At 37.9% G+C, this 12155-nt stretch overlaps 1 protein-coding gene across 1 annotated transcript in view; it reads right to left on the bottom strand.

Moving 5' to 3' along the window:
• The window catches only part of LOC130923742 (putative methyltransferase NSUN7), a 53171-nt gene extending 44271 nt beyond the window's left edge, over positions 1-8900 (bottom strand). The window contains exons 1-2 of the mRNA XM_057849669.1: positions 8636-8900; positions 5263-5321 (exon numbers count right to left, since the gene is read on the bottom strand). Coding sequence (XP_057705652.1) covers positions 5263-5321; positions 8636-8900 — 324 coding nt within the window. The remainder of the gene's footprint in view (positions 1-5262; positions 5322-8635) is intronic.
• Between the last annotated feature and the right edge of the window lie 3255 nt (positions 8901-12155).

Genomic DNA, 12155 nt, shown 5'->3' with positions numbered 1-12155 from the left:
AGTTTGTGAGTAGTCAGAGAGGTCCACTACTAAAATTCACCATCCTTGTCCAGAACCTATTCAAAATTGTGGATTTACACTACCGCAAACATGAGAACTGTAACCTGATCAAAGTATGCATGTAAGACTTTTAATTCAATTTTTCAAATCTTTGGTAAAGCAAAAATACTTTACTTTTTGCTCTAGTTTTGAGTGTGTGAGTAGTCAGAGAGGTCCACTTCTAATATTCACCATCCTTGTCCAGAATCTATTCAGAATTGTGGATTTACAGTACCATAAAAACGAGAACTGTAACCTGATTAAAGTATGCATGTAGGACTTTGAATTCAAAAATTCAAAATATAGGTTCAGTAAAAATGCATAGTTTTGAGTGTGTGAGTAGTCAGAGAGGTCCACTACTAATATTCATCATCCTTGTCCAGAACCTATTCAAAATTGTGGATTTACACTACCGCAAACATGAGAACTGTAACCTGATCAAAGTATGCATGTGAGACTTTTAATTCAATTTTTCAAATCTTTGGTAAAGCAAAAATACTTTACTTTTTGCTCTAGTTTTGAGTGTGTGAGTAGTCAGAGAGGTCCACTTCTAATATTCACCATCCTTGTCCAGAATTTATTCAGAATTGTGGATTTGCAGTACCACAAAAATGAGAACTGTAACCTGATCAAAGTATGCATGTAGGACTTACTCAATTTTGATACAGCAAAAATGCATAGTTTTGAATGTGTGAGTAGTCAGAGAGGTCCACTACCAATATCATTGTTTTGGGAAGGGCGACAAGTGCTCCCATTTTTTTACAGGTTAGCGTGCATTGCGGGCGGCCATCTTGGATTGGGCGACAAACTGGATCTCGAAAAGTACATACTGAGTAGCATTGACGCGTTATTTTACAGTCCTCCCCAATACCGATACCATCTTTTTAGTACTGTATCAGAACTGATCGGTATCGGTGCAACGCTAATTGAAAAGAAATATAACTTTATATAAACACAGGCTACCTTCACACGGGTTCAAGGACAGAAAATGGAACATTGTATGAGATTAATGTTCCACGTGGCTCATTTCACACCGAGCGTAGGGCTATTCCTGCTTAGTCCCTCGATTCCTTGCATTGTCCTTCAGGCTCTTTCAATTCTCCTCAGGATTTAGGGTTCATTTTCTCACTCCATTGTAATCAAGAATGCCAGAGGCTGTTTCACAACCCAAACTCTATCTATACAGCCTTTTTTTCTCCGCTCCCCAACCGATGTGTGCCACTTTTACCCGCCAGTCTGATTCCACCGCCGCCTCCCGCCTCTATCAAGGTCGAACTTTATAGACGCCCGCAGTGTAAAAGAAGCTAGCAGCTATTTCCAAAGCGTGTCTTATTGTGTCTGAGCTTTACTGTCTTGCTTGAAGGATGCAGAGTAACAATCTGCGCCACAATATATAGGAAGAGCAATACATAATCTGTGTGTACACAATTAGAATGGAAGAGAATAGAATAGAATAGAAAAACCTCAGTGAAGTTGGCCCCCCATCAGACGCAAATTTATATATAAGTGATGTCAAATGTTTGTGCGACTTTTGTGCTGGAAAAAGTTTAGTTTGTGCTGCTATCGTTTTTGAGGTATTAGGTATTAATTTTGAGTGATGAGTGATTTATTGCAAAATGGACCCAAAATGGTGCCATTCATTTATGCTACATTTGTGCTTGTTTCCGCTGTAAAAAAGTCAGTTTGTGCTGCTATCGTTTTATAGATATTGAGATATTAACTTCGAGTGATGACGTCACTCGCAGCTTTTCCGTATCCAACTCCCGCAGCGTACCAACTTTTTAAATAACAGATGGGTGTCCAAACAGATAGCACAAACGAATGGCACCCCATCGGGTCCATTTTGCAGCCGAAGCGAAAAGCTACATACGCTTTGTCATATTTCCTCGTCTTAGCGCTTTATATCTCCAGTGCTCTTTGCTGTGTGCTCTTGTACGGTTCGAAAATACTGCGCACGCTCTGAAAATGAAGCTTTGAACCAATTGGCTGCAAATCTTTATTGCTTTGAGAAGCTTCATTTGGCCATCACTGTTCCCTTGGGGAGAGACAGCGAGAACGAAAAGTGGTATTTTGTATGTGGCAAAATTGTTTTTGGCATGTGGCAAAATTGATTTTGGGATGTGGCATTTTCTTTGTATGTGGAAAAATTGATTTTTGCATGTGGCATTTTTTTGGTATGCGGCAAAATTGATTTTGCCATATGGCATTTTTTTGGTATGCGGCAAAATGGATTTTAGCATGTGGCATTTTTTGCCATGTGACAAAATGGATTTTGGCATGTGGCATTTTTTTTTTGCCATATGGCATTTTTTGATGTGTGGCAAAATGGTTGTTGGTACAGTATGTGGCTTTTTTTTTTTTGCCATAAGGCATTTTTTTGGTATGTGGCAAAATGGATTTTGTCATGTGGCCTTTTTTGGGGGTATGTGGGATAATGGATTTTGGCATTTGGCATTTTCTTTGTAAGTGGAAAAATTGATTTTTGCACGTGGCATTTTTTTGGTATGCGGCAAAATTGATTTTGCCATTTGGCATTTTTTTGGTATGTGACAAAATGGATTTTGGCATGTGGCATTTTTTTTTTGCCATATGGCATTTTTTGATGTGTGGCAAAATGGTTGTTGGTACAGTATGTGGCATTTTTTTTTGCCATAAGGCATTTTTTTGGTAAGTGGCAAAATGAATTTTGGCATGTGGCCTTTTTTGGGTATGTGGCAAAATGGATTTTGGCACGTGGCATTTTTTTGCCATGTGGCATTTTTTTGGGTATGTGGCAAAATTGATTTTGCCATGTAGCATTTTTTTTGGTATGTGCCAAAATTAATTTTGGTATGTGGCATTTTTTTGCCAGATGGCATTTTTTGGGGTATGTGGCAAAATTGATTTTGCCATGTGGCATTGTTTTTTGGTATGTGGCAAAATGGATTTTGGCATGTGGCATTTTTTTTTTAATTGCCATATGGCATTTTTTGGGGGGTATGTGGCAAAATTGATTTTGCCATGTGGCATTTTTTTTGGTATGTGGCATAATGGATTTTGGCATGTGGCATTTTCTTTTTGCCATATAGCATTTTTTTGGTATGTGGTAAAATGGATTTTGTCATGTGGCAATTTTTTGGTAAGTGGCAAAATGAATTTTGGCATGTGGCATTTTTTTTGGTATGTGGCAAAATGGATTTTGGCACGTGGCTTTTTTTTGTGGGGTATGTGTCAAAATTGATTTTGCCATGTGGCATTTTTTTTGGTGTGTGGCAAAATGAATTTTGCCATGTGGCATTTTTTGCCAAGTGGCATTTTTTTGGTATGTGGCAAAATTGATTTTGCCATGTGGCATTTTTTGCCATGTCACCCAATGGATTTTGGCGTGTGGCATTTTTTTTGCCATATGGCATTTTTTTGGTATGGGCAAAATGGTTGTTGGTACAGTATGTAGCATTTTTTTTTTTTTTTGCCATATGGCATATGGCATTTTTTGGGGTATGTGACAAAATTGATTTTGCCATGTGGCATTTTTTTGGTAAGTGGCAAAATTAATTTTGGCATGTGGCCTTTTTTGGTATGTGGCAAAATGGATTTTGGCACGTGGCGTTTTTTTTTTTTTTTTTTTTTTGCCATATGGCATTTTTTGGGTATGTGGCAAAATTGATTTTGCCATGTGGCATTTTTTTGGGATGTGGCAAAATGAATTTTGGCATGTGGCATTTTTTTGGTATGTGGCAAAATGGATTTTGGCACTTGGCATTTTTTTTTTGCCATATGGCATTTTTTGGGGTATGTGGCAAAATTGATAATGCCAGCTAGCATTTTTTTGGTATGTGGCAAAATGAATTTTGGTATGTGGCATTTTTTTTGCCGTATGGCATTTTTTGGGGTATGTGGCAAAATTGATTTTGCCATGTGGCATTCTTTTGGTATGTGACAAAATGAATTTTGGCATGTAGCATTTTTCTGGTATGCGGCAAAATTGATTTTGACATGTGAAAATTTTTGGTATGTGGCATAATGGATTTTGACATGTGGCATTTTTTTTTTTGCCATGCGGCATTTTTTTTGGTATGTGGCAAAATGGATTTTGGCACGTGGCATTTTTTTTTTGCCGGATGGCATTTTTTTGGTATGTGGCAAAATGGATTTTGGCATGTGGCATTTTTTTTTCCATATGGCATTTTTTTGGTATGTGGCAAAATGGTTTTTGGTATGTGGCATTTTTTGGGGGGGTTTGTGGCATTTTTTTTTTTTATATGAAATTTTGCAGGCCATGCATATCCATGCCATTGACGTCTATGCACGTCCAATTTTTCCATTCATTTTAAATGGCAGAAAAACGTGTGGCTGTGATTTTTAACCATATACTTGCCATTACAGTGCATTGAAATTCAACTGGCACCCAAGTAAGGCTATGCCATTGACGGCTATGCACATCCAAATTTGCCATTCATATTAAATGGCAGAAAAACGTGTGGCTGTGATTTGTGACCATACACTTACCATGATAGCACATTGACAATCAACTGGTACCCAAGTAAGGCCATGCCATTAACGGCTATGCACGTCCTAATTTTCCGTTCATTTTGAATCCTCTGCTGCCACCTGTTGTCAACACTGTTGTCATCCAACATGCCTCCTAGCATGCATTGTAGCGCTACAGATGTAAATAACAATCAAAATTCATGTTCCGTGCTAAATATTTCTTCAGTTACTGTTCCAGTTGTTTCATTAATTGCCAGGTATTTGGTAACACTTTATCTCACAGAGGTGCCAGAAACTGTACCTATTAACCCAAATAAATCAACAAATAATCCACACTGGACAATAAACCGCAGGATTCAAAATAAGGATAAAGAGTAACGGTTGATAGTCCAAAAATTACGGCAGTCATTAATTTTGATACTTCTCAACCTGAGGGTCAGTTTGCTCAGAGAGTTTTGGATGTGAGTTAGTGTGCATGAGTAATACTTGAACCGGCTCAAAGGACAAAGGCAGTCTGAATGCCGCCCCCCCCCCCCCCCCCCCCAAAAAAAAAAAAACAAAAAACAAAAAAAAAACCTATGACAAAAAAAAATTGGAATTGTGCATTAACACCTCCAGTATGAACCTAGCCTTAGAAACCCGGGAGATGTCGCATCCCTAGCACCCGCTTAAGTTCCACCCCTGTGTCAGGAAGTTCTGGCGAGAAATTCTAGCCACTTTGACCCCTGGAGGTGACTGTATGTGCTCACTTACAATATGAGGTGAGGAAAAAAAGCCACTGTCAATTATGACATCCTCCAGCAGTTCTTGATCTGCAAGAAAAAAAAATAAATGCACCAACTATTAACCAAGTCTGTCCTGGTGGAATTCATTCAGTGCCAATGGTAAAATTATAGTCATTACAGATTATTAATCTTCCCACAGTTCAGTCATGACTACCAACAGTTTACTAAACTACACCCACAGTTTACTAAACTGTACCCACATTTTAGTAATCTGTACCCACAGATTACTAAACTACCCACAGTGTAGTGCGTACAGTACTTAGAGTTTAGTAAAATGTACTCACAGTTGACTAATCTGTACCCACTGTTTAGTAAAATGCACGAACATTTAGCAATCTGTACCCACTTTTTAGTAATCTGTACCCACAGTTTACTAATCTGTACCCACTGTTTAGTAATCTGTACCCAGACTTTAGTAATCTGTACCCACAGTTTAGTAAAATGTACCCACACTTTAGGAATTTGTACCCACAGTTTACTAACCTGTACCCACAATTTAGTAATTTGTACCCACAGTTTACTCACCCGTACCCACAGTTTATTAGACTGTGGGCACAGATTAGCTATGTTTTTTTTTTTTTCTTTGGTACCCGGCGGGCTCCTTGAATCTCTAATCTGTGATGCTGAATTTTTGCTGAGGCTTTACTAGTTGGGAGCCCAACTTGTCTGGTCACAGCCGAGGACAACAACACACACACACAAACGAAAGACTCTTTTTCGCTTCATGTTCTAAATCCAGCTCGACACAAAGTGGTCTAAAGAGCGTCTCCAGCCGCACTACGGCAGCCGCAGCGGTCATGTGACAATTTTGGGCAGAAATACACAGAGGGACGGAAAGAATGAAAAACTGGTGAGGCAAGACATGGGCAAAGACAAGGTCAATGACATTTTTAAACATGCATAACTGACAATAAATTGATCATTAAACCTTAATTAAACTTTCATTAAAAAAAAAAAAGGGAAAGTATATTTTGTTTAATACATTGCAGGTCCTTGTTTATGGAGATGAAAAGTTTGTGCCTATGTCAAATCGCCTTATGACCTCTGGATAGGGTCAAACTATTTTAGAAAAAAAAAATCTAATTGCGATTTTTCCGGCCAATATTGCAATTTTATTCATGATTTTCATCAAATTGTGCTAATTTATGCAACATGACATGGAATGACATCATACCACCAACACATGATATGCTATCACTAATAATGCATGGACACTCAAGTGTTATGTGGTATGAAGAGACTGTCACGTATCGACTCACCTGTCACAGTGACAGATTCCTCTAATTCAGAGATTACTAGGATTATTTTTAATCTATCAGAGATCAATACCTGAGCTCCATGGCATGCTACTATTTTGCCGAAGAAGCATTTCTTCAAGTTAAGAACTGAGCTCAGCTCATCAAAGCCATACATTGATGAATAGTGTGTTGTAGGGATGTGACGATATATTGGAACCAACAGGTTGCTAACACAATTTTCCACTAGAATAGTTAACTCATTGGATGCCACTACGAGTTACATTTAGTGTGTAATGAGAACTCAGAACAGACCTTTAAAGGCTAAAGCAACATTGCATATTCTCTCTTGCCAAGATAAGAAAACAAATCTTACCAAGTGTATTTCAAAACGAGCAATGGGGAGACAGGAGAAGACACTGGCACGTCACATGAGTGACACAACCAGACACTGCTACAATGCAGGCTGACTACACATTAAAATGTCACTGATTGTGAACATGTGACGAAAACTATGCCACATTTTCGTTTCGTTCTGGCCTCTTCAGAGGAAAACTGGGATTCACCTTGTTATGGTTTCATCTCCCAAGACACGTGTTTGGTTCGTTATCGTCTTGAAAAAATTGTTCGTTGAGGAAATATTTTCGTTATAGTAATTGTTTACGAAAACAAAACTGCTGATAAAAATGACGTCATTTTAGTGGCGTATCGGTACTAATATTGGTGCAATGCTATTTATACAGTGGGGCAAATAAGTATTTAGTCAACCACTAATTGTGCAAAATATTGGAGAGGCCTGTAATTGTCAACATGGGTAAACCTCAACCATGAGAGACAGAATGAGGAAACCCCCCCAGAAAATCACATTGCTTGATTTTTAAATAATTTATTTGCAAATCATGGTGGAAAATAAGTATTTGGTCAATAACAAAAGTTCATCTCAATACTTTGTTATGTACACTTTGTTGGCAATAACGGAGGCCAAAAGTTTTCTGTAACTCTTCACAAGCTTTTCACACACTGTTGCTGGTATTTTGGCCCATTCCTCCATGCAGATCTCCTCTAGAGCAGTGATGTTTTGGGGCTGTCGTTGGGCAACACGGACTTGGCTAGGCCACTCCAGGACCTTGAACCTACGAAGCCACTCCTTTGTTGCCCTGGCTGTGTGTTTGGGATCATTTTCATGCTGAAAGACCCAGCCACGTTTCATCTTCAATGCCCTTGCTGACGGAAAGAGATTTTCACTCAAAATCTCTCGATACATGGCCCCATTCATTCTTTCCTTTACACAGATCAGTCGTCCTGGTCCCTTTGCAGAAAAACAGCTCCAAAGCATGATGTTTCCACCCCCATGCTGCACAGTGGGTATGGTGCAATTCAGTATTCTTTTCCCTCCAAACAAGAGAACTTGTGTTTCTACCAAAAAGTTCCATTTTGGTTTCATCTGACCATAACACATTTTCCCAGTCCTCTTCTGGATCATCCAAATGCTCTCTAGCGAACCGCAGACGGGCCTGGACGTGTACTTTCTTCAGCAGGGGGACACATCTGGCAGTGCAGGATTCGAGTCCCTGGCGGCGTATTGTGTTACTGGGGTCCCAGCTCTCTGTAGGTCATTCACAAGGTCCCCCCGTGTGGTTTCTGGGATTTTGGCTCCCCGTTCTTGTCATCATTTTGAGGTGAGGGAGGGAGTTGAAAGTCCCTGTTGCCCGACGACAGCACCAAAACATCACTGCTCTAGAGGAGATCCGCATGGAGGAATGGGCGAAAATACCAGCAACAGTGTGTGAAAAGCTTGTGAAGAGTTACAGAAAACGTTTGGCCTCCATTATTGCCAACAAAGGGTACATAACAAAGAATTTAGATGAACTTTTGGGATAGACCAAATACTCATTTTCCACTCTAATTTGGAAATAGTCTTTAAAAATCAAACAATGTGATTATCTGTTTTTTTCCCCACATTCTGTCTTTCGTGGTTGAGGTTTACCCATGTTGACAATTACAGACCTCTCTAATATTTTCAAGTGGGAGAACTTGCACAATTAGTGGTTGACTAAATACTTATTTGCCCCACTGTATGAAATGCTTATGACAGTGGTCACTTACATCTCAGTGTATTGAAAGCCAATTCAAAAGCAGGACGTCGCATCTCATCTTTGACTGGCGGCAGAGGAAGCTCCCTCTCTTGGCCGTACCTCACCAGCTGTCTGGTTGCTGCAGGCTTCTCCCGGCGGCTGTTCTGAAAGATGACGGACGCTAACAGATAGGCGCTGTCTGAGAAAGCTGCGTGAACTTGGCTGGAGGTCAAGGGTTGGGAATCCCGGTTCTGGTCGTCTGGCTCATCCTCATGTTTAGGAACAAGTTTCTTCATTTTCCATTCCGGAACAGGACCACCACTTCCACTTTTTACTTTTGTCTCTTTTTGTGTGTGCTCAGACATCTGAAATCAAAATTACAGTACAGTATATATAAGGCGGAAAACACTCAGGGGACTTGAAGTTGCGCTATGAGACCCCCAATTTGGCCAAATTTCAAAATTGTCCGATATGCATGTATGATACATCATTGGAAAGCATAAAATCTCAATTTTCTGGGGGAAGAAAAATTTTGAACATGAGGGCATATTTAAAAAAAAAAATTAGGGCTGTCAAAATTATTGCATTAACGTGCGGTACTTAATTTTTTTAATTAATCACGTTAAAATATTTGACGCAATTAACGCACATGCGCAGCTCAAGCAGATTAAAATGACAGTACAGTGTAATGCCCGCTTGTTACTTGTTTTTTTGTGTTTGGCGCCCTCTGCTGCCGCTTGGGTCCAAATGATTTCATGGGTTGGTACCATGAGTGAGCATGGTGTAATTATTGACATCAACAATGGTGAGCAACGAGTTTATTTTTTTAATTGAAAATTTTACAAATTTTAATCAAACGAAAACATTTGGAGGGGTTTTAATATAAAATTTCTATACCTTGTACTAACATTTATCTTTTAAGAACTACAAGTCTTTCTATCCATGGATCACGTTAGGAGATAATGTTAATGCCATCTTGTTGATTTATTGTTACTACTATTCAGGAAAGAAGCAGGCAGCTGGTATTCTATCTGTAATGGAGTGGCCAGCACAGTCAACAGATCTTAACCCAATTGAGCTGTAACTAGGGCTGTCAAATGATTAAAAATTTTAATCGAGTTAATTACAGCTTAAAAATTAATTAATTTTAATTTATCGCAATTCAAACCATCTATAAAATATGCCCTATTTTTCAGTAAATTATTGTTGGAATGGAAAGATAAGACGGACATATACATTCAACATACGGTACATAAGTACTGTATTTGTTTATTATAACAATAAATCAACAAGATGGCATTAACATTATTAACATTCTGTTAAAGCGATCCATGGATAGAAAGACTTGTAGTTCTTAAAAGATAAATGTTAGTACAAGTTATAGAAATTTTATATCGAAACCTCTCTTAATGTTTTCATTTTATTAAAATTTGTAAAATTTTCATACAAAAAAATAAACTAGTAGCTCGCCATTGTTGATGTCACTAATTACACCATGCTCACTCATGGTACTAACCCATAAAATCCGTTGGACCCAAACGACAGTACAGGGCGCCAAACACCAAAACCAAGTTTTTTTTCATCTGTGTGATTTTGACAAAGATCAAATCACATTTGATGGGTATTTTATGCAGAAATGTGAGAAATTCCAAAAATGTTCAGATACTTTTTCATACCACTGTACATTAGCCCTACGTAATAATACAACTTTTAATGTTTTTTTCTTTATTTGTCCCTAATACTCTGTTGAATATAAACAAGGTAGGCCTGTATAAAACTAAAACAAGTACAAGTGAGTTCATCACTCAAATATGCACCCAATTAATTTAGATTTGAGTCAAATAATCAACTAAAAAGAAAGAAAAAACACTTTATACTAGGACTGTCAAAATTATCGCGTTAACGGGCGGTAATTAATTTTTTAAATTACTCACGTTAAAATATTTGATGCAATTAACGCACATGCCCCGCTCAAACAGATTAAAATGACCGTGTCATAGCCATTTGTTACTTGTTTTTTTTTTGTGTGTTTTGTCACCCTCTGCTGGTGCTTGGGTGCGACTGATGTTATGGCACCATCCATGAGCATTGTGTAATTATTGACGTCAACAATGGCTAGGTACAGGTTTATTTTTTGTTTGAAAATTTTACAAATTTTATTAAAACGAAAACATTAAGAGGGGTTTTAATCAAAAATTTCTATAACTTGTACTAACATTTATCTTTTAAGAACTACAAGTCTTTCTATCCATGGATCGCTTTACCAGAATGTTAATAATGTTAATGCCATCTTGATGATTTATTGTTATAATAAACAAATACAGTACTTATGTACAGTATATTGAATTCATATATTCGTCTTGTGTCTTATCCGTCCATTCCAACAATAATTTACAGAAAAATATGGCATATTTTATAGACGGTTTGAATCGCAATTAATTACAATGAATTAATTTTTAAGCTGTGATTAACTCGATTAAAAATTTTAATCGTTTGACAGCCCTACTTTACACATACAAAAGAAGAACTAAAGGGTGACAGTTATTGGTTATCTACCAGTGAGGTGTCACTTAATTTCCCCTGGAAGTTGGCGTCCCTAAATGCAAGAAACATAATCAACAATACACCATAAATGTATATAAACTTAAATAGAATATCTCAACAAGCTTGTCTTTCATTTACGTTTTGCTTCCGTTTCAGCCGTGATTCTATTTTACGTTCGTTTGTCCAGTTCATGCAAATCCGTAAAGTTAGCATTTCTGAAAGGACGCGCGACTATCTCCATAGCAACCAGCAGCCTATTTCAGACTCACTTTCGCGGTGAATTAAGAGATTCTCCTCAAACTTTGCAGGTGTCTTTCTTTCGGTGAAGGGCGTTGTAGCATGTTAGCACGCATATTAGGCTAGACGAAAATTCATGGTAAACAGCACAAACCTTTATGGATGCAGCAAATGGCGTCCCACACCAGCTTTTTCAAAACTTCAGACGGGAAAACGCGGTTCATTTCAGGGGCGTAGCGAAGAGATTTTGTGTGACGCAGTGGGTGCACAGGCGCATCCCCACCTCCTCCCCCATCACCACACCAGCCTGCACCAGATCCTTTTCAACACATTCTATGAACAAAGATTGATGTTGACTTTCCCCCTCCCAGTCAGAGGTGGGTTTTTATGGAGGGAGATTTGTGTCTTTATTATTCAATCAAAAAAAAGTTGCTTCAATCAAAAATATTTATTTTCAATCAAAGAAAAAGTCACTTCAATCAAAAAAAAAAAAAAGAAAAGAAAAATGTGTTTGAATGCAGAAATAAATTTGAAACTCAAAAAAATGTATTCGGAACCTATTTTTCTTTGATTGAATTTTTTTTTTTTTTTTTTTAATTTAAGTCAAGTTTTTTTTTTGATAGGGACAACTTTTTTAATTGACGTAATGTAGTTTTGCGTTTTGACCACATTTTGGCTAGGACATTTGTGTCTTTATTATTCAATCAAAAAAAAAGTTGCTTCACACAAAAAAAATATACTGTATATTTTGAAAAGAAAAATCACTTCAA

Source organism: Corythoichthys intestinalis, chromosome 11 (assembly GCF_030265065.1).
Source record: "Corythoichthys intestinalis isolate RoL2023-P3 chromosome 11, ASM3026506v1, whole genome shotgun sequence".
Taxonomy (NCBI): Eukaryota; Metazoa; Chordata; class Actinopteri; order Syngnathiformes; family Syngnathidae; genus Corythoichthys; species Corythoichthys intestinalis.
The sequence above is the reverse complement of the archived record's forward strand: the minus strand, read 5'-3'. Positions and strand labels throughout refer to the sequence as shown.